We start from the raw sequence: 24679 nt of genomic DNA, 5'->3' as shown, positions 1-24679 counted from the left end.
GTGAAGGGGCGTTTACCTTTACCAGGGTAAAAAGGTGAGCCTTCCCATCTCACAAAGTGCAGTAAGTGGCCCCACTGACAGGGCTTGCTTGCTTCTCTTCCGTGGTTCTGCCCTGTCCCTGCAGAGGGCAAAATTTGCTTCTTGTTGCTCTGCCTAAATATATCCATCCAGTTCCATCTTTCACATATGATTAATTTCCTCTCAGCTTCATGCAGTATGGTATCATCGATACTGATATCCCCAACCGGTAATTTTTCAACTTCTCTTGCCTCTAAGCTCTTCTTGCTGTGAGGTGCAGCAGACAGCAGAGGATGCTGAGTACCTCTGAGAGGTACCATACAAAGCAATTCTGCATTTTGGAAAGCCCTTTGTGAAAGCTGAGCAGCTCAGAAATGCCTGGAGAGGTTAATCAGAATTGGAGATAGGCACAGTTTCTAAAAGACACAAGATTCAACCACTGTGGTGTAAACAGGAGGTCATTTTACTGCCAGTGGCAGTGAAATAGTGCTCAGTTATACAGAGCATGGAAAGTACCATTCCTTTGCTCCACTTTTATCAACGCCCTGTGCTTCTGCCCTGCAGCAGCTCTGCTATTCCAGCTCTGATGTTCCAGGGTAGCTATGGAGCTGACAAAATCTAGGCAAGGGTATAGCTTATCCTTTGAACAAAGTAATTCTCTGTTCAGTAGCTTTTTTGTACATATTAAATGATTAAATCTTTAGGGGGCTTTTCCCTGATGCAGTAACTGTGCATTCATTAAAGTGCCAGATAAGACATGCTTTCTATTAATTTATTTTTTGCTAAGAAAACCCCTTCATTTTCTGCTGATAGTCCTGCCTCACCTAATTCAAGGATGGACAACTTGTGGCTTTTGAACCAGAGGCAGATACTGAGTGATTGAAATATGATTGCTGTAATGGAATCACAGAATCACAGAATCACAGAATTATTTAGGTTGGAAAAGACCCCCAAGATCATTCAGTCCAACCTTTGACCAATCAACACCTTGTCAACTAGACCATGGCACTGAGTGCCACATCCAGTCACTTCTTGAACACCTCTGGGAGTGGTGACTCCATCACCTCTCTGGACAGCCCACTCCAGTGCACAACATCATTTTCTCAAGTTTAACTTGAACCTCTTCTGGTGCAGCTTAGGGTTATGGAGATATGTTGTATTATTGCCAGCACACTGCTGATGTTAGGATTACTTTTTTATCAGTATCTCCATGTGGGAGGAAGCTCCTGAGGGCTTCTGAGGCCACCAGCTTCCTACTAGCCCCGGGACTTAGCTGGGCACCCAGCCTCATCCCATCCCATCCCATCCCATCCCATCCCTTCCCACACTGCATGCTGGCACCCTGGGGAGCCATTGCTGGTTTCTGCCTGGGAGCTGCTTGTTGAAAAATCCCTCACCTTGCCTAAGGTATTGGATAGGGGGTTGACACCTCTTGGACACTGAAAGTTGTTTTGGGTTTTTTGGCTTTCTTTTTTTTTTTTTTTTGTAAGATGCTGATGAAGCCAAGAGGTTTGAGCTCCCATGATGTAGCTAATTACATTTTAGAAAGTGGAATCTGGGTAAAAGTTGGATTATCCCACATTATTGGTAGTGGAAATAGATTTAGACTTCAGCTGCAATGTGAGCTAATATATGTGTGATAAAGACCATGGAGAAACTATGTTATAAGGAAGTTATTAAAGATGCTAAGGCAAGTATAAAAAAAATAAGCCAGCACTGGGAATGTAGTTGTCTGTGAAGCTCCATATGGCCTCCTCTTGTGAATGCATTTCAGTACACTTCCAACAACAGCAAGCATTTTTCTTTTCAGAGATTCTGACTGCATTCAGGTCACAGAATGGACAGTGCTCACTTAATGAGTTGTTATTCAACATTTTGAATTCTTGTAATAAGTAAGCATGACCCCACAACTTCGCTTAATAGTATTCAAATGGTGCTCTGAAATCAGAAATATTAATTTTCTCCTGAGCTGTCTTGTGATTCTGAGCACATCCCTAATATCACTCAGGAAATCTTTGCAACACCCGTGTGAGATAACTAAGTATTTTTACTCCATTTTTGCAGGTGGACAGCTGAGGCACAAAGAGTTTGGTCAGCAGGATGCCCTAGTTTTATGTCCTGAATTTCAGAAGCAGGGGGCCTGACCTTTATTCATGGCTTTTGTTTTCAACTGCACATATCTGAAAACATCTCCCATTACTGTCAGCTGCAGCTCTGAGTGCTCGGCGCTGCTCCAAATCAGACTCAAGGTGTCTGAAGTCAGCTGCTCAGAGATGCAGAACTTGTCACTAGGAATGACCCCATGAAAAGCGTGGGCCAGGATAACAGAGGAATCAGCAGCAAAGGTGGGGCAGGAGTGTAGGACAGCCATCTGTCAGCTGCCCTAGCCCTGGGATCTGCTGTTTCCCCTTGCCAAACTTCTCCCTCCTGCATTTTAACTTTCCAACTTCCAACTGCAAAAACGAGGACCAAGATTTTCATGTAATCCCTTTATACCCCTGAGTTTCCTAAGCTCCAAATATCCAGATTTCCTACTAACACTCTAAGTCTTCTTTAAGCTACTTTGTTTTACTTTGCAATCTCGCAGCAGATATTTACAAGCCTTTTTCCAAACAGTGGCAGGGTGGTATTAGGTAAGTTACAGAACTGTCCTAACAAATAAGATTTATATAGGAAGGAGCCTAGCAGGATTTTCAGAGAGCCCTGGTGCCTAATTCACACTGGTTTCAATAGGATTAAGGCAATGAGGCATTTGTTAAGATCCCACCATTCATTCCTTAAAACCTGGCCCTTTAATTCTTCTTTCAATCAAGTTTATAGGAAACCACTAGAGCTAAAGCATAGGAATGTATACTGAAATGTTAATAATTCATGTTAAAGTTCTGTGGGAGTACAATCTGTAAAGCAGGCGTCTTGGGGGAATGTGTTATATTTTCTTCAGGCTTCAAAATAATTGCTTCTGCAACCAAAGGAAATTACAAGTAGAAACTTTTTCTCTGCTTTGCACTGAAAGCAAAATGTTAGTCACCTGAAAACCCCAATAGGTGCAATTCTACATGAGTATCCTCAGATATTCTAAGGATCAGGCACATTCCAAAACCTTAGTAAGTGTCTGGTTTGAGGGAGTACAGAAAGTGTTTGTGCATTCATAACTCATCCTTTCTGGAAAGGATCAAATGAGTCTCATTGAATTTTAACTGTTTGAAAGTATTCTCCATCTAGGGTTCATTTCTGATTTAATTTCTGTAGAATTTAGTGAATTCATTATGCAAACTGACTTCAGGCAGTAGATTTGTTGCAATTTGCTCACTTACTCCACTATGTTTATACATATGTGTGTGTTTGTGACATGCAGTTTGTGATAGTTTTACAATATGATTTCCTCTCTCTGACTGGGAAGGAGGGAAAAGAGTTATCAAAAAAACCCCAACAACAAAACCAACCAACAAACCAAACGAACAAAAAACCAAAACCAAAACAAAACAAAAAACAAACAAACAAACAAACCCCTACACTCCTGGGCTAAAATTTTAGATAAAAAAATCATTCACTATGATGGAATTTGCATGCTTTGTGTCTACTTCCCTGACTGAGGGACCAGTTAATCTGAAAAGGATAGTACAATAAATGACATGACCTGGCCACATAATGTAGATATTTGCATACCATCATCTGCATTGTCTGAGCAGATCTACAGCTTGCTTGACTCCCAAGATGTGTCTTATGAAGGACTTGGTAGTTTTATTGTTAACAGGTCTATAAATTGATCTGGCAAGGACCAACCTTGTCCTGTGCTATAAAAGCAGAATTATGTCCTTCTAGCAAGAAATAGCACTATATTTTAGGTGGTGCTAGGGGAAAACAAGCTGGCTGCTGTAGTACCTGAATTTTCCTCTGAAAACCAGTGTGCTCTTTGTGCCCCTTCTTGTGTTCAACACACTCCCATTGTCTGGTCTCCCATTGCTTGTTTCATTGCTTCCTTTCCCCCAGCACAAGGGAGATCCATCCCAAGGATGTAGAAATAATAATAGTTGTCAGCATTATAAATTGTTATGCATTTGGAGTGGGCACCTCTTCCTTTGTCTGGAAGGAAGGACAATAGGAGCCCTGATGGAAACTCTTGGACAACCACTGATGAGGGTTTGACATTCTTCTACTCCCTCTTACTTTTCCTGGCTGCTCCAGCTTCTTGACATCCTCAGAAAAGTCCTAAATGTGCTGAATAGCATTTGAGGGGAGCTGACAGGAAAGGGAGCAGTGAGACTCAGGACAGTGTTTACCAACCTGTGTGGACTGCTATCTGACTGCTATGGTTATCTGTAAGATATGGCCATTCATAAGTTCCTTTAAGCTCTTTTTCCTTTCTTTCTTTTCCCCTAAGTACTTAGCTCTTTTCAGCTCCAGCTATTTTCACGGCTGTAGCTTTTCTTTCTGCCTTTGGGAGTCTGATCCACACATTGATTTATTTTGAGCTATATTGCTAATTACTATTTTTGTAAGTGTAGTGTTTCATTATTCATTAAAGCTGGGGAGACATTTTAGTAATTTCTCAGTAGAACAAATGTAAATTCAGTAATCAAGTAAGATCTCTGGTTAGGGCTTAAGAGGGCTAGGAGGAGTGATCTGACAAAGAGGGATGGTATGACAACTGAGAGCTATTGATGTATGAAGGAGTGTTACTAAGAAAGTAGAAACAAACTAATGTCAGCATGGAAAAGATGCAGGGGGCTGGCTGAAACTTTGGGAGGAACTCTTTAGTTCACCAAAGGAATAAACTGCCACAGGAACCCAGAGAGTCATTTTTGGGGCAAATGTCCAAAGACTGGTAAAAACCACTCCTGCAGGATGGATGAACAAAATCAGCCCTGCTGCACTGTACAGGGAGAGTCTAAAGGACCCTGGAGATTTTCAGTTATTTCCTCCTTAGCATGTGACAAAGCTGCTCAGTGTGAGCAGGCCCTAACCAAGAGAAGAGGAAACACTGCCCATCTTCTGGTGTTAGGTCATCTCTGCAAGCTTCCCAGTGCCTTCTGTCTGGCTCTGCATGGGGTCCTGAGGGAAGAAGGTTCCTATTCCAGAAATCCGTAAGTTCTTCTCAGGATGAAAACCCTATTTCCATATCACACCTGTACCAGAGTAGAACAAAGTGGAAGTAGCTCTGCGCACTCTGCCTGCCCAGCCATCCCAGGAGTCCTTACCAGGGTCTCTTTTCCCTCAGCTTCTCTGCCAGGGGCCCCCTGAGGTCTGGTTCCTCACACAGGTCTGGTTCCAGGGCTGTCTGCATGTAGAGTGCAGTTCTGCTACAGATGCACCAGATGCACAGTCTTTTAAACTGTGTGCCTGGGGAAAAGACATTACAATTTGCAGTGCTTTGAGGCTACTCACATTCTTCCTGACTGAAGAATGGAAAAAACCTAGAAGACCTTATGACCAAGATATTAAATACTTATTGAAGCTGTTTTTAATAACAACTTTAAAATGGGAAGCCTGAGGGGTGAAAAAATTGAAGTAAGTAACAGTTGTCCTGCGGCAGGAAGATTAGAAGATCTGGATGACTGTTTAAATGTGGCTGTCATATACTAGCCCTTATAAGTGGTGCATCCAAACACTTGTGGCTCTTTCCCTAGCACATCTATTCAGCATGATCCCTTTGGCTTGGGGTCTTTATAGCACTAAAATAACAGGGTCCACAAAGGGTTTTTTGCAGCAGGCACTGCAGGCTTGCCTCCCCCTCCCCCTTTTTCAATAGGGTTGAATACAGTAAATGAGCAAAGTAGGAAACAAAATGGCTCAAAGCCACATGTGTATTTCCCATAGCTCAGTGCCAGGGTCCAGAAAAAGTGATTAAGCCCTGGGGCTACTGAGTCTCATGGTCAGGATCTTCCCAGTCAAAACCATGCCTGTCCTCTGGTGACAACCCTACCGAAGAGGGGAGAGGGGAGAGAGGTGTGGCACAACGTTGTGCTCTCGGCATTGTGCAACTCAGGAGTGACAGCTGCAATCACAGACCTCATTCATCAGTTTTACAGAACTTGGGAACCACTGGAATTAAACAAACTGGGCAGTCAAGCCCAGATTCTTGGGTGAAAGAAGCTGTGTCATACATATCCCCTCTGGAGACCTTTTCAAGTTCTGGCAGACACTTAAGCCCCCTTTTAGGATGTTCTCATCTTGCACTGGCAGGAGGAAATATATAAGAGCAGGGCTTAAGTATTTCACAATGCCTTACTGAGCTAGACACTATGCATTTGAGGTTCTTGCAACATTACGAATACTAATTATGTTCAGAGTCTTTCTGGAAATTACCAATGTCTCCATTTGTAAGTTGTTTGGAGCAGTGGACCACAGAGGTCTTGTAAAAATTATCCCTAGTAAAATGTCATTGGAATCAATGAAATGAAACTCCACTTTCATCATCCAGTGCTTTTGGCACTGGACCTCAAATAAGATTTCCGTACAACTGTTTGTTAATAAGTTGTACAAACTTTGGAATATGAGGAATAGAAAAAGATGGTCTGGGTCTTACTGTTCTGTAAGTCAGCAGTATATAAGAGCTCATAGTGGCACCTGTCTCCTGTATTTGAGATCTTAAGAGAAGGTCTAACTCTTCCTGTTTTCATCTGTACTAGTGCCTAAGCAGGGAGGAGATGCAGATCTCTCTCCTTGTTTCTCTGCTTGTACTTTAAACATATATGAGAAATGAGAAAGAAAATTGGCCAAGAATAATTTCACATCAGGTTTTCTATGAAGTCCCTGGCATCCAAGACATGGAGTTGCTGTGAAGAATTCAGATTCATAAGAGGGGTTCATGTCTTACCCACTGCTTGTGGAAAATTCATACACAGGCTGTCTTGACAGTCCTATCAGACACCTTGCAGAAGATCTGTGGAGCAAATGTCAGCACCAATGGTGCCACTGAAGTAAAGGTGGATGGAGACAATGGCCAGGAGGATGCATGTGGGCATCAATGTGGATGCATGAGGGTGACCTCTGGGTGAGTCAAGCCTCAACTGGCGTGAAGATCCACATGAAGATCCACAACAAAAATCAATAAACTGAGCTTCCATGAAGATCAGAGCCAGTACTCAACACCCTCATTCTCTGCCTTCCAGCAGCTAGGCTGACATCCTGTCCTAGTGAAGTTGGGGCTGGTGTTAACAGGGTCAGGAAATCCCACAGAGCAAGAAGCAGAGCCGGTAGGGCTAATCCTGGCTGGTAAGGAGAGGCCATGCCCCTGAGACCTGTTGAATCCATCAGAACCAGAAGCTGAGGAAAAGCCAGCTGCCCCAATGAAAAGATAGAGTCTATACCAATAGGCAGAAGCCATTGCAATGGATTGCTGCTCTTTGGCAATATAATATCATGCTGCTGAACAGAGTTCAGCTCTGCAGTGGGGTTGTGGGATTGGTCTATTTGGAGCAAAAACTGAAGAGAATGTCAGAGCGGATATCTTAGGCGGAGCCATTTTAAAGCCAGTTTGTTAAATTGCATAGACCTGCAACTCTGGGTTTTTTGGTTTTGCTAAGAGCAGCTCTGACGACTTGAAAGCTTGTATGGTGCTCCTCAGGGAATGGGGAAGCTGTTGGCTAAAGGTGATGCTTGGGGCTAGGCTTTCTTTCAAGACTGGAGAAACAAAAGACAAAGGTCTGACCAGGAGGTTAATGGAACAGTAAGAAGGGCAGTATTTACTTTACTAGCCCTGCCAGATCCCTATCAAGAATCCTGGTTGCTGCCTTCTTCAGCTCACCCTGTAATTTCGGCTGGGATATACACCTCTGTCCCTCCTGAAGTTTAATTGCTGTATGTGTCTGAGGTCCCAGGTGGCAGCCACAGGGCTTCACCCCAGCCGTAGCTGCAGTTCAGGAGCAGAAACACCTTTTCTTCTTTGTGCATGTGCTAGGTATAAACCACTGGTGCTGTCACAAAGGGCAAGCCCTGCCTGACCAGCCTAGTGGTTTTCTGTGAGGGAGTGACTACACCAGTGAACGAGTGAAAGGCTACAGATGTCACCTGTTTGGACTCCTGCAAGGCCTTTAACATGGTCCCCAATGCCATCCTTCTCTCTAAACTGGGGAGACAGATTTTATGGGAGGACTCCTTAGTGGGTGAGGAATTGGTTGGACAGTTGCCTCCAGAAACCTGGAGTCCCTGTAGACACTGATGACAAGTGGTGACCTTTAGGGGTCCATATGGGGACCAGTGCTACTTAATGTCTTCCTCAGTGACACAGACAGTGGGATCAAGTGCAGCATCAGTGTGTTTGCTGACAACACCAAGCTGAGTGCGATCAACAGGCCTGAAGGATGGGATGTCCTGTGTTCCCATGGAGGGAATGGGTAGGAGCAGAACATAAGCTTCTGCTTCCTGTGGAAGTCATTCTGGAGACCCTGCATAAGCCTGGACTCTGGAGAATCCAGCAGCTGTGTCAGCGAAGTCTGAGCAGTAAATTAACCTCTGTGCCCTCAGCACAGCTAGATCAGAAACAAATGTGCCCAGCTCTCATGGGGGCAGGCACCCTGAGCCACCAGAGGCTAACAACAATTCCCTGAAAAATTTTGTGGAGTCAAAACAAAGCAAGCAAGAAAAAAAAAAAAAAAAAAGAGAGTGAGAGATAAAAGGTAGGAAGGGGGAGGCATTGATAATTCTGGGATTCATTACCTGGTCATGATCAGCAGACCATGGATTCAGATTCTGAAGGTGCTACTTCAAAATAATCCACATAGCAGCAACCATCCTTGTCCAAACTGCCCCAAACATGACATAGTCTGAGCTGAAAAAGATAAAATGTCTCTTTAGTCCAGTGACATCCAAACTTGCATTTCTGTCTAAGCATATCTACATCAAAAATCACCTATTCTTTGAATGGACTTTTCTAATCAAAGCATAGTTCAAGGGAAATTTTTCACCTGGTCCTTTTGCTGAATTTCTTCAATGTGGGCTATTTTGGGAGTAGATTTACACTGTCAGTTTGGATGACTTCCTGCTTCCTTTCTAGCCTTTGATCCCTTGATCTCAATGCCTGCTGACTGGTTCCCTCTGGAGTGACATGAGTATTTCCCTCCAAAGAGGAGACTAGACAAACTGACAGTGCAGCCCGCACCAGGATGCAGCCTCAAGCAAGAACATAGATGCTGATTGTGCCAAGCACTCAAGACCTTCACAGTCCCCGCAGACTTTGTGCCCTGGAGTGCCCTCATACACTTAGGCCACACCCAGGGTATACACAAACTTTTGGCATGAACTAGAAAAGCACCACCTTAACAAGATGGAATCCAGTCCTGTCTCTGAGACTCTGGGTGCTTTAAATTGAAAGATGAGTGAGCACAGCCTGTGCCCCACAACCACTGAAGTGCTCCACAGAGCCCAGACCAGACCCACGGCAGGTGTTTTTCCCTGTGAGCTTCTCTGCTCCAGAAACCACAAACATCATCATGAACATCATCCACTTTGCATCCCCTTCAGGGGAAAGGCTCTTCTTTCTTTCATCCAGCCTGCAAAGGCAGCACAGCAGTACTGAATAGTTTTTCCAATTACCTGCTGGAGCTGTTGGAGCTTCAGGGTGGTAGATGACACCATGGTTGACCAGCAGCTTAAGAAAAACAGTGTGACAAACAGAAAGGAGAGTCACAAAACAGGCAAGGAGAGTATGAATTTATTGAGAAGACACGCTAGAAATATCTAAACAGGTCTAGCTTAGTTTATCTTCTACCTCTCTTTTCAGTCACTGTGCAAGAATGAATAACATCCATCTGCCTAATCATCATGATCTTACTTTATTCTAGGCACATAAAATAGCAAAAAAATTTCCTACATATGAGAGGATCTTGTAGAGGAAAGGGTGGAAACACCATTGTTAGAGGATTTGAAACTGGAGAGCTGAAACCCTGCTAGTTATACCCTGGGGAACAATGCTGCTTAGGCCTTCAGAGGGATAAATTAACCTTTTCTTTCTCAAGGGTGTTTTACCCACCATCACCAGAGTCACGCTGGGAAAAAAAAGGAACTCTGTTTGTTTCCTCGCCTTGAAGACAGGTTGTGCTGACAGGTGCCATCCTCTAGCCAGGTGTCTTCACACCATTTAACTGGGTTAAAAAAAGCTGTTCTTTGTGCTAAATTGCTTCCTCACTTCACAAGGTGTGAAAGCCTTTTCTCTCTTTCACGTGTCCATGCTTCACTCCTTCTGGGGAGACAGCTGGTCTTTTTTTTTTAATACATTCTGCTCCTTAAATGCTGTCTCTGAGACAAATCAGGTCATGTGGAGCCAGGCCCATGAAAATCACTGAGGTGACAATCCTGGGAAATCACTGGGAGCTGGATGCCTAAATTTCTTTGTGAGTCTGGGCCCAATGAGCCTTGAGTAACATCAGTATGAGCATACTTTGTGTTCTAGTCAAGAATAGAACATGGGCTGAAATGCATCTTAACCCCACAAACAGCACAGTTGATTGGTTGATTCAGCACTAATTCACCTAAATAACTGAAGGAAAGGTTTCCACACATGCTTTAGCACAAGTGTCATGAGAAAGGAATGACTTTGGGCCCTTTATTTCTTTGCATGGAGAATACAGTTGTTTGTTTTGTTGGGTTTTTTTTTCCCCTAATAATAATCAGGTATCATATTTCCCTTGGGTGAAATGGGTGAAGTGGGTTATTGATAAGTGTCAGTGGTCCTGTGGATGTCCAGGCTCTGGCCAGTATTGATGCCTTGTCTGGTGAAAGGTGTGTAAGTCCTAAATCTGAGCACACACGTTACAGAATACCAGGAGGTTGCCACGTGTATTGAAGGGCTCTGGGATTTGGTGACACATTGAAGAGGAGCTCCTAACTAAGGACAGAAAGGAGCAGGATACCAGGGTGATGGCTGAGCATATAGCATGGCTACAAGACAGCAGCCTGATCCTAGGATGAACATTAAGGAGGTTGATACGTGCTATTTATTAGAGGGCAGAGAAACACCAGGAAAAAGAGAGCTATAGAGAGAAGCAGAGGAAGCTGTATAATATTCAAAAACCTTTTAATGGAGCACTAAGTTCTTTCTTGGTCTCTCCATCCCAGCATTCAAAATACAAATCTATGTGATTATTTTTCCAAGGAAAGGCAATGAGGTACACCATGAGAGACAAGTGGACTAATAGCAAGCAAGGACCAAAGCACTCAGTCCTCACCTTTCTTTGCCTATATGTGGCTGCAAACACAAGGAACATCTAGAAAACGCCTAGTTTCTCCATTTCTCCTTTCCTGAAATACTAGCATATGAGACTTTTAAAAGGGTCTGGAGGTTATGGTAATACTTCATTAGTTCTGAGCCATAATTTGACACCCCCCCCATAAGACATGAGTTTGGAGACGGAAGGTGCAAAGGTGGCCAGGGATTAGAAATCTTCTTGTCATGGCTCTAGGAAATTTCTACATTCCTGCTACCTAAGAACTAACCTCTGCCCTATCTGTGTCTTAGCTCCTACTCTCTCAGCTAAGTGATAGCAAGGAAGGTCTCACTGACAGGAACAGTCTGCCTGGGGAGGGATGTCCTAGAAACCTGGAGGTGTGGCAGACAAGCAGATGGGGACGGTGAGAGGATCATCCCTCCAGGACTGGAAAGATGCTGTGGGCTGTGTAGATAGAGACATAAAAGTGTGTTTCATAAAGGCAAAGCTTTGCACACTGGCTTCGCTGGGTATGTGACGATGGTCTGAATGAAAAAAGGGACATGTTTGACTATGTATGTCCTTTTATATATCCATTTAGCTCTGCATCCATCTGCCTCAGTGATATCCTGCCATTATAGGATCCATGATTTGTTTAACACTAAATGAAACAGGATATTTGCTCTGGGTAAAATGGCAATACATTGCATGTAGCCTAACAATATCATGAATATGTCAATATTAACTATATGCATGAGTTTACTTTACACATAAATGTGTAAATGAAGGGGAGGGAGGTGATGGAATACTAATATCTGAAACCTATCCCTGCCAAACCTGATTCCTGGCTGGCAATTCTAGATTCCATGTAAACACTAGTAATAATAGTCACTTTATTCTAGCCACAATACTGCAGCCAAGATGTCATGAATGCAGGGGAGATACATAAGACAGACAGATTTCTTGTTTTCCACTGAGATGGTTTTGAATGCATCCTGGCAGGTCTGACTCACCCTTTTAGCTTTCCAAGGAAGACAAATTGCTTTCCAGGAGCTTCTGCTGTATACAGGTTATTTTTCAGCGCTTCCTTAATTAAGGTTTATCTGCTGTGCGCATAATCAACAGATGAAAAGCCCTTGGGGCTTTTTTTTGTGTGAACAGAAGTTTCCCCCTGAACAACCTGTTTCTCATCCAACCCATTGTTATACAACATGACACACAAACTTTATGGATACCGTGTCCTACCCCAGAAGTAGCTGCAGGCCAGTAGCCTGAAAAAAAGTAATTTCAAATGCCTGGGATGCTTTACTTGGGAAGGACTAAATAGAAACAGGATTCCTGAGGGCCACAGTTGGCACAGACAAACTATTAGTACATTTCTTTCATCCACGATCTTGAACTGCCCCTCTGCCCCAGTCTCTTGTTTCTTAACTTTTGTATCTTAAATTATGCCGAAAGCACCCTACTGGAAATAAAATTTTCAGTCGCACAACTTGAGATCTGGCAAGAGCTCAAATGGATGTCATCCCAACTGGTAGAAGAGGACAATGATGTCACTGGAATAGTAAAGGAGCCTTTTAGCTCTGCCATGCTGTAGGTGAAGGGGAGAGGTTTTGGTCTGACCTCCCTGGGGAGAAATGCTTTCCCATTGCCTTCCAGGTCAGGGACTGAGTGGCAGTCACAGCTCTCTGAGTGCTTCTGTCACAATAGCCCAAGAGCCAGCCCTGTGGCTCACTGTGCCCTGGGCTCTGGCTAGCAGGGGGAGGATATAAGCCTTCACTGGGCTGCATAGCCCAGCTAGAAGGGTTGGAGTCAGAGAGTCAGGCACGCAGCAGTCCACAACCCGTAACAGCTGTGTTGGTTGGTGCAGGAGGTGTTTGGGGTGTAAGAGCAACAAGGCCAGTGGCAAGAGAGATCTCCCTTCAGTCAATGGTTTTCATCTTTGTCCAGCAATTAGCAATTTTGTCACATTCACTAATGGTTTTGCAGGAATCAAGCATGGGGACTGAACCCCAGGGCCTTGTAGTTATGTCTAAATTGTCTTTCCAGTCTCCCAGTCTTGCTGCTGTTTGAGACTAGCCACAGTCCTTGGGGAGAAAGAGTCAAAGCAACAGCATCTAAGTGTTATACAGTGTTCTAAAGGAGTACCCAGTCTATCTTCACATTGCTGTGGCTGCGGTGCAATGCTGGCATACCCAGGATCTCCTTAAACCAGCTAGTTCAGGTATTAGCAGTTAGGTTGCCACAGCAACACAGGACTTACTGCAAGCTGCAAAACTTGCCTAAGGAGCAGGATGGAGGAGCCCATGTGGAGCTCTGCTCTACCCTGGCTAGTTTAAACGTACTTTCAATTTGTTTCCACCTCCTTGTGCTGAAGTAGGCTGAAAAGCTTACCCCAGATGCTGAATAACAGTGTTGAGTTAGCGATGCAAGACACACATGAGCAGTTGCAGCCTGCTGGTGCCTGCATCATCTGTGCACATAACCATCACCTGCTCTCTGACAAGCTGAGACAAACATGAAAGCCCACTTTCCATACTGTGTCATTTAATTCACTCGGGGAAGTGTAGACATAATGCTCAGCTGTGCCCCTGTGATTGGTGCAACAACCATTTTGTCCCTGGGCATGGTCAGGAGCACACAAATATCTTGTGCAGAATTCTTTGCATTAATCCTATTTACATATTCATTCACAGCCTTTTCCACCCCCTGCATAAGCACCCTGGCACCTAGTGTCCCTCCCATCTCACCTCCTGCTGTATACAGACCCATCCACGTCCCTGCACAGCTGTGTGGGGTGGCTCTTTTCCTTGATGAGTTGGGTCTACTTGCTCTTTGGCCACCATACCCACTTCAGGAATGATGGGCACCAGTGCTAGGGTGAGGGATCTGTGCTCACTGGGGACCCAGTGGGACATAGTGGACACCACCTCTGGCATGGCAGTGGACGCCCAATTGGTTCCCTGGCCAAGCTTTGCTCACACGTGTGCTCGACCCTGTCTTGTGCTGTGGAAATGATCACTTCCAGTCTGTCTCCCAGGGATTGCTGCTATTGTGGCCACTCTTCTTTCCCCCTCTCCACAGGCATCTTGTTTCCAGTGGCACACCTGTATGTTGCAGCAGCTTCTTCTCCCTTCTTCCTCCTGCATTTTTATTGAATGTGTTTGTTGGTTGTCCCCTCTCTCTGCTGTTCTGGTCGGGAGCCTTTCCTCACCTGGCACATCTCAGTTGCAATGACCAAAGGAGTGGTTCCCTCTTCCCACACATAAGTAAATACTTCTATCTTTCCCAGCCAGCCTGTTTTCTTTGTTTTGTGACCTAAGCCAGTGATGGAAACCAGGTACAGACAGCAAAGAGGCCACTGGCTTTGCTTCCAAGTAGGTCTTTTGAATGCTTCCCAATGGGACTATTAATAGAACAGTGTCCTTTCATCAATATGCAGCTGAGCTGTTACTTGCCCAAGGGCTGCTAAATTATTGGGGTGAAACATGGTCTGTCCTGTAGATTCAGTGAAGGTTTATAAACTTCATTCAGAGAGCATTATCTCTCTGCAGCAGACCAGCATGAGGCACAGCCTCTCTTTTGGTCCCATTTAAGATTTTAATGCATGATTTAAGTCTAAAAACATGGGAGATGTCTGTTCTTTGTTATAGGTCTGAATTCCCCCCCAATAGTGAGAGAAATAATAATAGTCTGTTGAAATTGGAAAGAGTGATACTAATCTGCCTATTAATCCTTCAGTGAAACCAGGAGTGGAGAGCAAAAGCTAAATGCTTGGAGCGCTTGCAGGCAGGGTGTTTGTGAGGAGTACATCCTGTGAATATCTGTGTGTGTCTGACAGCGTGGAAATGCGGTGGGGCAGGCAGCAATCCTATTCTCTGATGGCAATCCCGAGCCAAAAAGCTATAAAAGACAAAGCACTTGGTGTCATTAGAGTCACACACCTGTGAAACAAGGTGTCGTTAAAAAGAAACACCAACTTGAAGGCAGGGCTGGGTTTGGAAAGACTGTGAAAATGCCCCTCGGGAGAGTGTTTTGAAAATGAGTAGAGGAAAAAAACGGTATATTTCAAAATGAATGGGAAAATAAATTATGGGAATAGAGACAATCCAGCTGGTGCAAGCCTTTCCATACAGCCAAGATGCTCTCAGCAGTGCTGGCAGGGGTGATGAGGTGCTTTAAATTCTGTTTACAAACCTGTGGCTAGAGGTTTGGCTGGAGATCTACATCTGTCCAGCCTTAGGATGAAATGAGGGTCACCTGGCTCCAAACCCATACCAAATGGAAAAGCTGTTTTGAAACTCGTCACTGGTTAGCAGGAGGGGAAAGTGGGACATTCTCAATAAAATCAGAGCATCTGCTATACCTGAAGAAACCTTAACTCATCTCCCTCTTTTCTGCTCTGCCCTCCTCCCTTGTTCTTCTCCAAAGGTTGAAAAGAATGAGGATGGAGACCAAAAGATCGAGCAAGATGGCATCAAACCAGAAGATAAAGCTCATAAGGCAGCCACCAAAATCCAGGCCAGCTTCCGCGGACACATAACAAGGAAAAAGCTCAAGGGGGAGAAGAAGGGAGATGCCCCAGCGTCCGAGGCTGATGCCGCCGACAAGAAGGAGGAAGGCCCTGCTGGCGGAGCAGCCGAGAACAAAGAAAGCGAGGCTCCTGCTGCCACAGAAGCAGCCGCCGCTGACAGTGCCCAGCAGGAGGAGGGCAGCAAAGACAGCAGCGCGCCAGCGGAGGAGAAAAAAGGAGACGGAGCCGCCGACACGGGCTCGGAGCAGCCAGCCCCACAGGCTGCCACTCCTGCTGCCTCCTCGGAGGAAAAGCCCGCTGCTGCCGCTGCCCCCGAAAGGGAAAGTGCCACTAAAGCTTCCACTGATAACTCGCCGTCCTTGAAGGCTGACGAAGCCCAAGACAAAGAGGAGCCTAAACAAGCCGACGTGCCTGCTGCTGACACCACTGCCACCACCACCCCTGCCGCAGAGGATGCTACTGCCAAGGCAACAGCGCAACCCCAAATGGAGACAGTGGAGAGCAGCCAAACCGAAGAGAAGACAGGTGAGTGAATGTCTCACTAGGGAATGGGCCTCTGCAGAAATGGATACCTCCCTTGGTCTCCTGGGAGCAAGAGCTGGTGTGGGGAATAGATTGAGAGTTAACAAGGGAATCCCCTTGCTAGTTTTTAGGGGTGGGAGGGATTAATTTCTTGCTTAACACCCTCTTTCCTGCTTCCAGTCAGCTTTTGGAAATACTGCAGCTCCTGCTGAGGTTCCTGTTCCTCTAGATGGAGGTGCCATCAGCCCTTTTTTCCATGGTGGCAGGAGAGTGTCTGCCAGCTGGGAGGCTTGGAGGAGCCTGGCACAGGTCCCCAAGCTCTGCAAGTGCTAAATATTGTGATGAACCTTCTCAGTCACACTAGCACAGACAGCTCCAGTGGGGCAACTTGACCAGGTCACTGGAGGCTTCCAGCTTCAACTGAAAATCTCCCAAGACAAAAGCTCTCTAACACTGCAGGAGACCTTCCTGGTGGGATGGTCATGGAGTCAAAAGGGTCTTTCATCCATCTGCTTGTGTATGGATGAGATTCTTAATACAACTACATCCTAGTCAGGAACATCCTATTATCAGTAGTGCTTCTAGTTTCATCTACACCTATGTTTGTAGGGTCTCTACTTGGAGTACCCCTTGACAGCCAAGCTTGCATGAAGCTTTTAGATGTGTCAGCCGATTCAGATGTGGATAGTAAGAGAACCATGTAGGGAAAGGAAAGATTAAGGGCCCTGACAGCTCAGTGAGTGAGGACCAAAGAGAGGGCTGAATACCAAAAATCACTCTAGGAGGTGTTTTCCATTCCTCACTGTTGACCGAGTGCAGGTCTGCTTAACCAGTTCCCTTGGGAAGGGGTGAAGAGTTTTGAGAGGCAGAAGTGGACATTTTTGGACAGAAGTATAATGTTTACAAACCATGAAGAAGTGCTGTTTTTAAATTGTGATACTGAGCTGAGTAGAAAACGCATCAAAGACCTGAGGATATTTTTCTCTCTTGTTCTTTGCCTTTCTTATTTTATCAAAGAAATAGAACATAAACAAAAAAAGGTAACACTGGAGGTAGTCTCCACATGAAACTCAGTTAAGAGCCAGTACCAAGCAAAACTGGCCTCCACATTAATGAAATACTCAGTTGTACAGGGCATTCTGCATTCATTAGCTTGTTGGGAAAAATTGTTGCATATCAGCTTGATGTTCATAAGCAGCCTGATGTAAATGTTAGAGAGCCTCAGCACCCAGTCTTGTACTTGCTGATGTTTCTCCATAATTTAATTTGGTCCACTACTTCTCTTCCACAAATTACAACTCCTACTCTCCAATTGGGCTTCCAAGACGTAATAGCTAACCTGGTTCTTCAGGCAACTCCATTCCTGCTCAAAAAAGTGGACAGATAGGGAAGAACAGATACCCAAAAGGACAGATTAAATTCTGGAAGAGGAACTCATGCAGGACATTTGTGATTTAAGGTATGGGCAAGGGGAGCAGCCTTCAAGAGCATGAGTCTAAACTGATTGTACACAACTACAAAGGGTTGCTGGTTTTACTTCTGCTTATTTAGAAGTTTCTAAAAACAAGCCTTGAAATTGTTTTTTCCATGTTTACATTTTGTTGTCCAGGTCTCCAGCCATTTGTTCTTACTTTATATGATGAGTTGAGTGGCAACATAAATATCATGTGATTTGTGAAATATAATTTGTTATGTCGCAGGCTGTACTCGTGTTGGTTTTGTACTTGGGCAAAGGTATAAACATCAATGGCAAGAAAAGGACAGAGTGAATCAGTGTCTTGGGCTCCTCTGTACACAGGATAATGAATGCTAATTCCCTGTTATTTAAGACTTGGGATGCCTTTTTCCTAAGCAAAAATGATTCTGCTTTGAATTGACATTCCATTTTTGTTCAGATTAATCTGCTCTAACAGATATAGGTAGGACACTTATAGTAGCAAGCTATTTGATTTAAATTTTCATTTAATTTTTACCTGTTTGGAACTGTCACTCATGAAAGAATGGTTTATTTCTACGCAATATTCTGAATCATTTGCAGATATCTTCCCCATGCTCTTGTTGGTTTTAACATCATTTGAAGTGGCCAGCCTTTCATGGCCACATCATTTGAAGTGGCCATTTAAAATGCACGATTTAATATGCATTTGCACATGATACTACTACTTATGTAAATATCTAGCCAACAGAAGAAGCTGGAAAATCTGCAATCAAATATGTATTTAAAAATGAGTTTTCAGTGATCGAGTGTTCAAGACCAGTATGTGCATCTATTTATACTTATTCAGTATGCATGCAGTAACACTCAAGCTTAGCAATGTTTGCAGAAAGCAAACATGGAAGGTGTGTGGCCAGAGTCAAGCTGATAGCCTCTTTAAAATGTTAATGAATATAGATTTTTTCCTGATTTCCTATTCCAGTATGATATCAGCCTTCAGCCACAAACCTGAACAGCTGGCTAAGTGCCCCCAGAGTCATCCAAGAAAGAAATGCAAAAAAGATTAAATAGGTCTCCTTGTCCATCTCTCTGAGGATTCCAGTCTGTGCTCTGCAATACACTCTGTAGCACAATGCCCACAGTTGGAAGAAGCTGCTTCCTCCTTGAAGAATATTCCTCTGAAGAGCATCCTCACAGTACAAAAGTACCCACAGGAAATATTTCCTGACAGAAAGCCCGGGTTTTCTTTCTGCCATCTTCATCCTATTGCTCTCTCTTATGTCTTTAAACCTCCCTGTTTCTCTCTTGGTACTTGCTCTTTCCATAGACTTAAACACATTTGCCAGGTCTCAACCTTTCTCCCAGTCATCCCCCACAGCACTGGTGGTTGCTGGCATGGCTGTGATGGTCATTCATGAAAGAGCGGACATCTGCCACTTCAGTGCTCCTCCAGCCCAGGGACAGATCCTCTTTCAGCTCCATCAGTCCCCTTGGCCTTCAAAGGTCACCTCTTATCGTTTCTGTGATCGAAGACCGGCACAGTAGTGTGCAGTGTCAGGCTGCCAAAAATAAATCAAATTGGCTCTTGGCCAGTGTCATTGGTTGGCTGGTTGCCATGGCGTGCTTGGCTGCTGCTACCCTGAGGTGTGCCAACCATGCAGCTTTGGGGTGGTGATGTTCATCTGCCTTGAATTTTACTACAATGGCTGTATCGTGCTATCTGTGGCAAGTGGAAGCAAAGGACAAGGGCATTTGATTCATACCCAGAAGAGATTTTTACCTTTATCTATGGGCAGGACAGAAAAAGTCAGGAAGTGGGGAAAGGAATAACTAACCAGATAAAGGCAAGTGCACAGATTTTAATGCTTAATACCTCTGGAGTGAGGGACAGAGTGGTTCTTCATAACAGTCAGTAGATCCTCTGAGAGCCTTCACCTCTCCTTATTACTCAGTTCCACATGGTCTGTCTGTCTGTTGGTAATGGCCTGAGAGACGGCTTCAAACGACTTTCCTGTGTCCAGTAGTAGTTGGTCTGTAACCCCAGGCATTCCCAGTTGTACAGCAGGGCAGTTCCTAAGAAATCCTCAGTGTATCTAAAAGTAGATGGAAAACAGAGATGGATTCCAGCCTGGGTAAGGCATGAAATGAGGCTTTGTTCAGTGGGAATGAAGGATTGATGTAAGAAGGACAATCTCTCGAAACCTCTTCGTGTCTTTTGGTGGATGAAAAGATTGCCAAGAAGCTGTCTTCTCATCTGAGCATCCTTGTCAAGACTTAGGTTTATAGGTTTTCTTTTTAGGATCCAGCTTTTGCCTCTTGGTGTTGGTATTATTCTTAGATAGGCTCCCTTAAATGCCAGCCTACTCAAAAGGACAAACTTCAAAAGTGATAGGGGGAAATATATACATTACATATGGATGAGGAAGTGAGACTCATTCTAATCTAGGCTGTATTGGCTTAAATCCAGAGAGTCTCCATGAAAGTTACTGGAAAGAGTCTGATAGTGCAGCTTTGAAATGAGATCAGCTTGCAGCACAGCAGACTGTGGAAGAAGATGGGCTATGATGCCCTCCCAGGGAGGAGTGGAGGTGAATGTCACACAATGTTAGATTCGATTTGTACTTTCACAGGTTTTCAAGTCTCACCTCCAAATTTGGTTGGCTCTCACATCAAAGCACTCTCAGATTGTCAGGTAAGAATACAAAGCCCAGAAATGTGAAAGAGTAAATTGTGCCTAAGGAAACAAATGGATCTTCTTTTGTTGGGAAATGAAGAATGCTTTTTCCTGCTTGATGAAATAGCTTTACAATGGAGCAGCTACACACCTGAAAGGAAAAATCAGCCAGGTGACAAGTGCTTTGCATGTAAGTGAGCCAGCAGTTCCCCCAGGGCCCTGTATCCTGCAAGCCAGGAGCACTGGGAGGCACCATTGTCTCTTCACTTCCTCAGAGGGAGCCAGTCCCTGTGGATCCTTTTTCATGGTTTACAGATGAATCAGTTCTTTGTTTTCGGTTCAGTCACCATATTGATGGAAGGACAATACTTGCAGCACTTTGGGAGCACCGGCTGTATAAAGATTTGGAAAGGGAGACTACTGTCTATTGTCTTGTACCAGCCAGAAGGTGCAGCCTGCTCTATGCAAGAGGATTGCAGCTGTGTGACTTGGAATTTCAGTCTTGGCCCATGAGTAGCTGGCATGAGGCAGAACAACCTCAGTGCCATCCCTGTTTCAAGGGAGCTTATCTCTGCTGCTACACCTGGCAGCCAAGGAGAGCAATGCAAATACAGTAGTCCTCCCATGACTGCCCCAGAGGGAACAACTCTAAGGAAGCATAGCAGCATTTTCTTGTCTGTAGTACTACTGCAACAACAAAGTAAGACTATAAATGCAGTTTAGGTTACCTGACACATGCTGAAGGATGAAGTATGGGTCTAGTCCTCAGTTGCTCTGAAGTTTTTAATCTTTGCATTGTGTCTACATGAATATAAACATTGCTTGTGTATTTCATAGCTGGGTTTGCATTGGTGCAAATAGCTGTGTGAGGGGCAGGGTGGGAAAAGTGGAATGTGCCAGTTTTTTTACACACAAGTGCAGATTTCCTGCCCTGTTGCAGTGAAATACTGTCTCTTGTCCTGTGTGTGCCTCAGGCCTGCTGTTCCCTAATGAGATGCAGCTTGCCCTGCAGAGGTGGGAACTGCACTAGTGAGCCAGTGGTGAAGCAGTACTTGAACTCTTCTAATAAAATCATAGGTGACATTAAGCATATTTACTGATGACAAGGTGTAGACTGACTCTGGAAAAGGCCTCTTGAGAAGAGCAGGGTAACCACTCCTTTGTACCTAAGAGGTACTAGTTCTTTTGGGACCTTGGTAAGAAATGCATGGACACTCAAGGCTAGTTGACTGGCTTATTTTGTGAAGGATGCAAATTATAGGAAAGGTGACAGCAACCTTTCACCCCTTCTGGTGTTGGCAACTACAGCTGTTGCTCTTCCAAACCACACATACAGGTGATACTGTTTAGGGCAGTGCCTGCCAGTGTCAGTTTGTGCTCATGTTGTACAGTAGTCACCCTTGGCTCTCTACAGCCAAGACCAATGGTTGAACTCCACCTAGATGTTGCTCTAAATCACTCTCTCATTTCAGTGTTTTCCACAGTGGCCCACTGTATCTGCATTCAGATCATCTTCAGAAGATGCTCTGTGGGAGGAAGGCTTTCTGGCATAAATGATAAAAAAAAAATTCTGCTGCAAAGGGCTCAAATAGCAGACCTGTGGACAGTCTGGACAGACATACAACGAAATTTAAGTGATGACTGTTTGCTGTAGCTGCCAGAAGTACTCTGCACCACTGCCAGTGTCATCTCTTTACATTAGGATGAAGTAGGTTGGACTTTTCAGATAGATATACGCTTGCAGAGTGTCAGATGGGATTTACAGCTCCAGGGAGCTGAAATTTAAAAGTAGAAGTACTGACTCTGTGGTAGAGATGACTGCCACATGCAGAGGAAAAGGATTTGGAAAGTTCACCAGGTCAGCACAGTCAGATTTGTTAGACATTCCTCAAGAGCTTTTTAATGGGTGCATTAATACTGGATTATCAATGTCAGTGCAGTGATCGCTCCCAATCTCTGTGGAAATTTCATGGACTCTGGCAAAGTGAGTTTGTACTCACAAGAATCCATGCAAATTACTGGTAGAGAAACATAGAAATTGCCAAGCCAGCTCAGAGCTAATATCCATTTATTGTACTTCTTGCTGTAGCTTGCACAAAGCACTGCTATGGGCAGATCCAGGGTAAGCTGCTTCTCTGCTACTGGGAGTCATCTCTGTCTAAGATTTGGTTCAACAGGTAAAGAATGATGTACTCTCTTCTGATGCTAATTAAGTGTGGTGTTATATGGCATATATACATATATATGTATGTATATATATATGTATGTGTGTGCATGTGTGTACACACACAAAATGTCTGATTAGCTAAGTATCTACAGCTTTCCAACTCCAGTCAACTGTACAATGACCATAAAGTTCTGTGACAAATTGGCCACCATTGCCTTAAATATCTTTCCGTACTTGTGCTATGTCACAGAAATAGCAAAAGCATCTGATAGCCCTACTTCCTGCCTTTGATTATATAGCATCATACAGTATGCATTTATGCACTGAGGGCATAGTATCATAGCCCTTGCTGTTCATCTCTTTCCTGAAGAAAACACAAGCCATGCTTTTAATTGCTTTTTATAGGAAATTATTCCCATGCTCTTTAGGAACTCTGTTGCTTTATCTGCACTCCCTTGAAATCTGCAAATCTGTTTTATGAGGTGAAATGACAGATACTCTTCACGTTAGTCCAAAAAAGGCTGTAATTTTTTACAGGTTTCTGGAAAGGCATCATTTCTTCAGTTTTTTCCTCATCCCAGTCCTTATGCACATCAACCTCTTTGCTTTTTGAAGACAGCTACCCAATGAGCACTGATGGCTGCAATGACTCTTTTTGTAAAGACACTACTGAAATATTTTATTTAGCCATATGATGGTCTGTGAGACTGGGCAATGGCCAAGAGAATCAAGGAAAATGTAAGCAGTGACAGAAGGCATGCAAGTCAAGCCACTGTCATCAGCTCAGTGGGGTAGTTTCCACTTGCAGTTCTGGACCTCCAATAGACCTGTGAAAGATCATATTACATGAGCTCAATTTGAGCAGGTCTCTAGGCACAATATTTCTCAAGACTACATTCATGCTGCAATCTTGATTTAAAGAAGGGCTTCCTCATTTCCTAGCTTTCCTCTCGGAATGTCTTTCAGGAAGAAAATAGAAGAGATATTAAAAATAATATGTGTGGGAAACGCAGATGGTAGAGAGTACTGCTATTGTGTGCTTTGGGGTTCTTTGAAGAGTCCAGTCTGGTTTTGCAGGTTACAAGAACTGTGACTTCTTTCCTAGTCCTGTATTCCCTGCCAAAGGCTCCCTTTACACATCCTTTAGCTCTAATGGCCTGTACCATGTAAAAAGCTTTGGCTGAAGCACCACCAAATGTGAATTTGATCTGTGCAAATGTTTCTGGTTTCTTTCTGTGTCCTTAGCTACATGAGTATCAGCATGGGACACTGGAACAGAGTGGAAAATCTCAGCTGAAGGCCTGGCAGTCAGGAGTCCATCTTGGACACCTGCCCTTTGCTAGGCTGTAGTGTAATCAGGAAAAGAACTATGGAAAGCTGGACAGGGTCCAGAGATGGAAAGGAAAAGGCTGTTCCCCTAATGACTAGAAAAGTGAGACTCAATGCTTCATGCAAATAAGTGTTAGATAAAGGTCATAAGGTCCCAATTACCCAGTGTTCAAAAAACCACAGACTTTCCATCTGTACCTTGAGGCAATAGCAAATGAGTCCTCTTTTCATTATGAAAGAAAGCAGAAGGTAGAAGACACTATTCAACATCTCCATCTTCCTTCAGCAAAACACAGTAATTGGTAATGCAGTAATGATAAGCGGACATTACCTGTAACCTACAGGGCTTAATGAAGAAGAAAATCTCTCTGACATTTGGAAGAGCATCCAAATCCCAACGCTAAAGTGGTGCAGTGGTACAGAACCATAGCTGACAAGGCATTGCAGGTACAGGGAAAGGGATAGGAGAGCAGGAACAAGAACTGTGACCATTATGCACAAGCATTTCCCAGTGCTGCTGACTTTGTCAAAACCATCTTAGCAGCTGTGAAAAATGTTTCAAAGACTTTACTTGATAACCACTTGAAGAGATGGAAGATGGAATAAAGTAAAAGTAATTTAAAGTTGGGGTGGTGGCAAGTACTTTTAAAAACCTCTTTGATGTTCTTAAAACCTTGGGGCAGTACACATTGATTTGGAAATGACACATGCCTTTAACAGGGAGGTGTGAATGCAAGCTTGTGTGGACTAAATCCATAACTGTCTAGTTTTCAAATGAATATGGGACTTCATTCCCTTACTGGGTGTGGGCTTAGAAATGAAAGAGTATATATTTTATCTTAGACATCCTGTGTTA

At 44.1% G+C, this 24679-nt stretch overlaps 1 protein-coding gene across 1 annotated transcript in view; it reads left to right on the top strand.

The window, feature by feature from the left end:
- Positions 1–24679, top strand: part of GAP43 (growth associated protein 43) — a 58236-nt gene that overhangs the window by 15108 nt on the left and 18449 nt on the right. The window contains exon 2 of the mRNA XM_085070855.1: positions 15594–16221. Coding sequence (XP_084926981.1) covers positions 15594–16221 — 628 coding nt within the window. The remainder of the gene's footprint in view (positions 1–15593; positions 16222–24679) is intronic.

This window comes from Lichenostomus cassidix, chromosome 1 (genome assembly GCF_008360975.1).
Source record: "Lichenostomus cassidix isolate B80296 chromosome 1, HeHo_3.0, whole genome shotgun sequence".
NCBI classification, from domain to species: domain Eukaryota; kingdom Metazoa; phylum Chordata; class Aves; order Passeriformes; family Meliphagidae; genus Lichenostomus; species Lichenostomus cassidix.
Note: the sequence above shows the minus strand (reverse complement) of the source record. Positions and strands in the feature narration are given on the sequence as shown.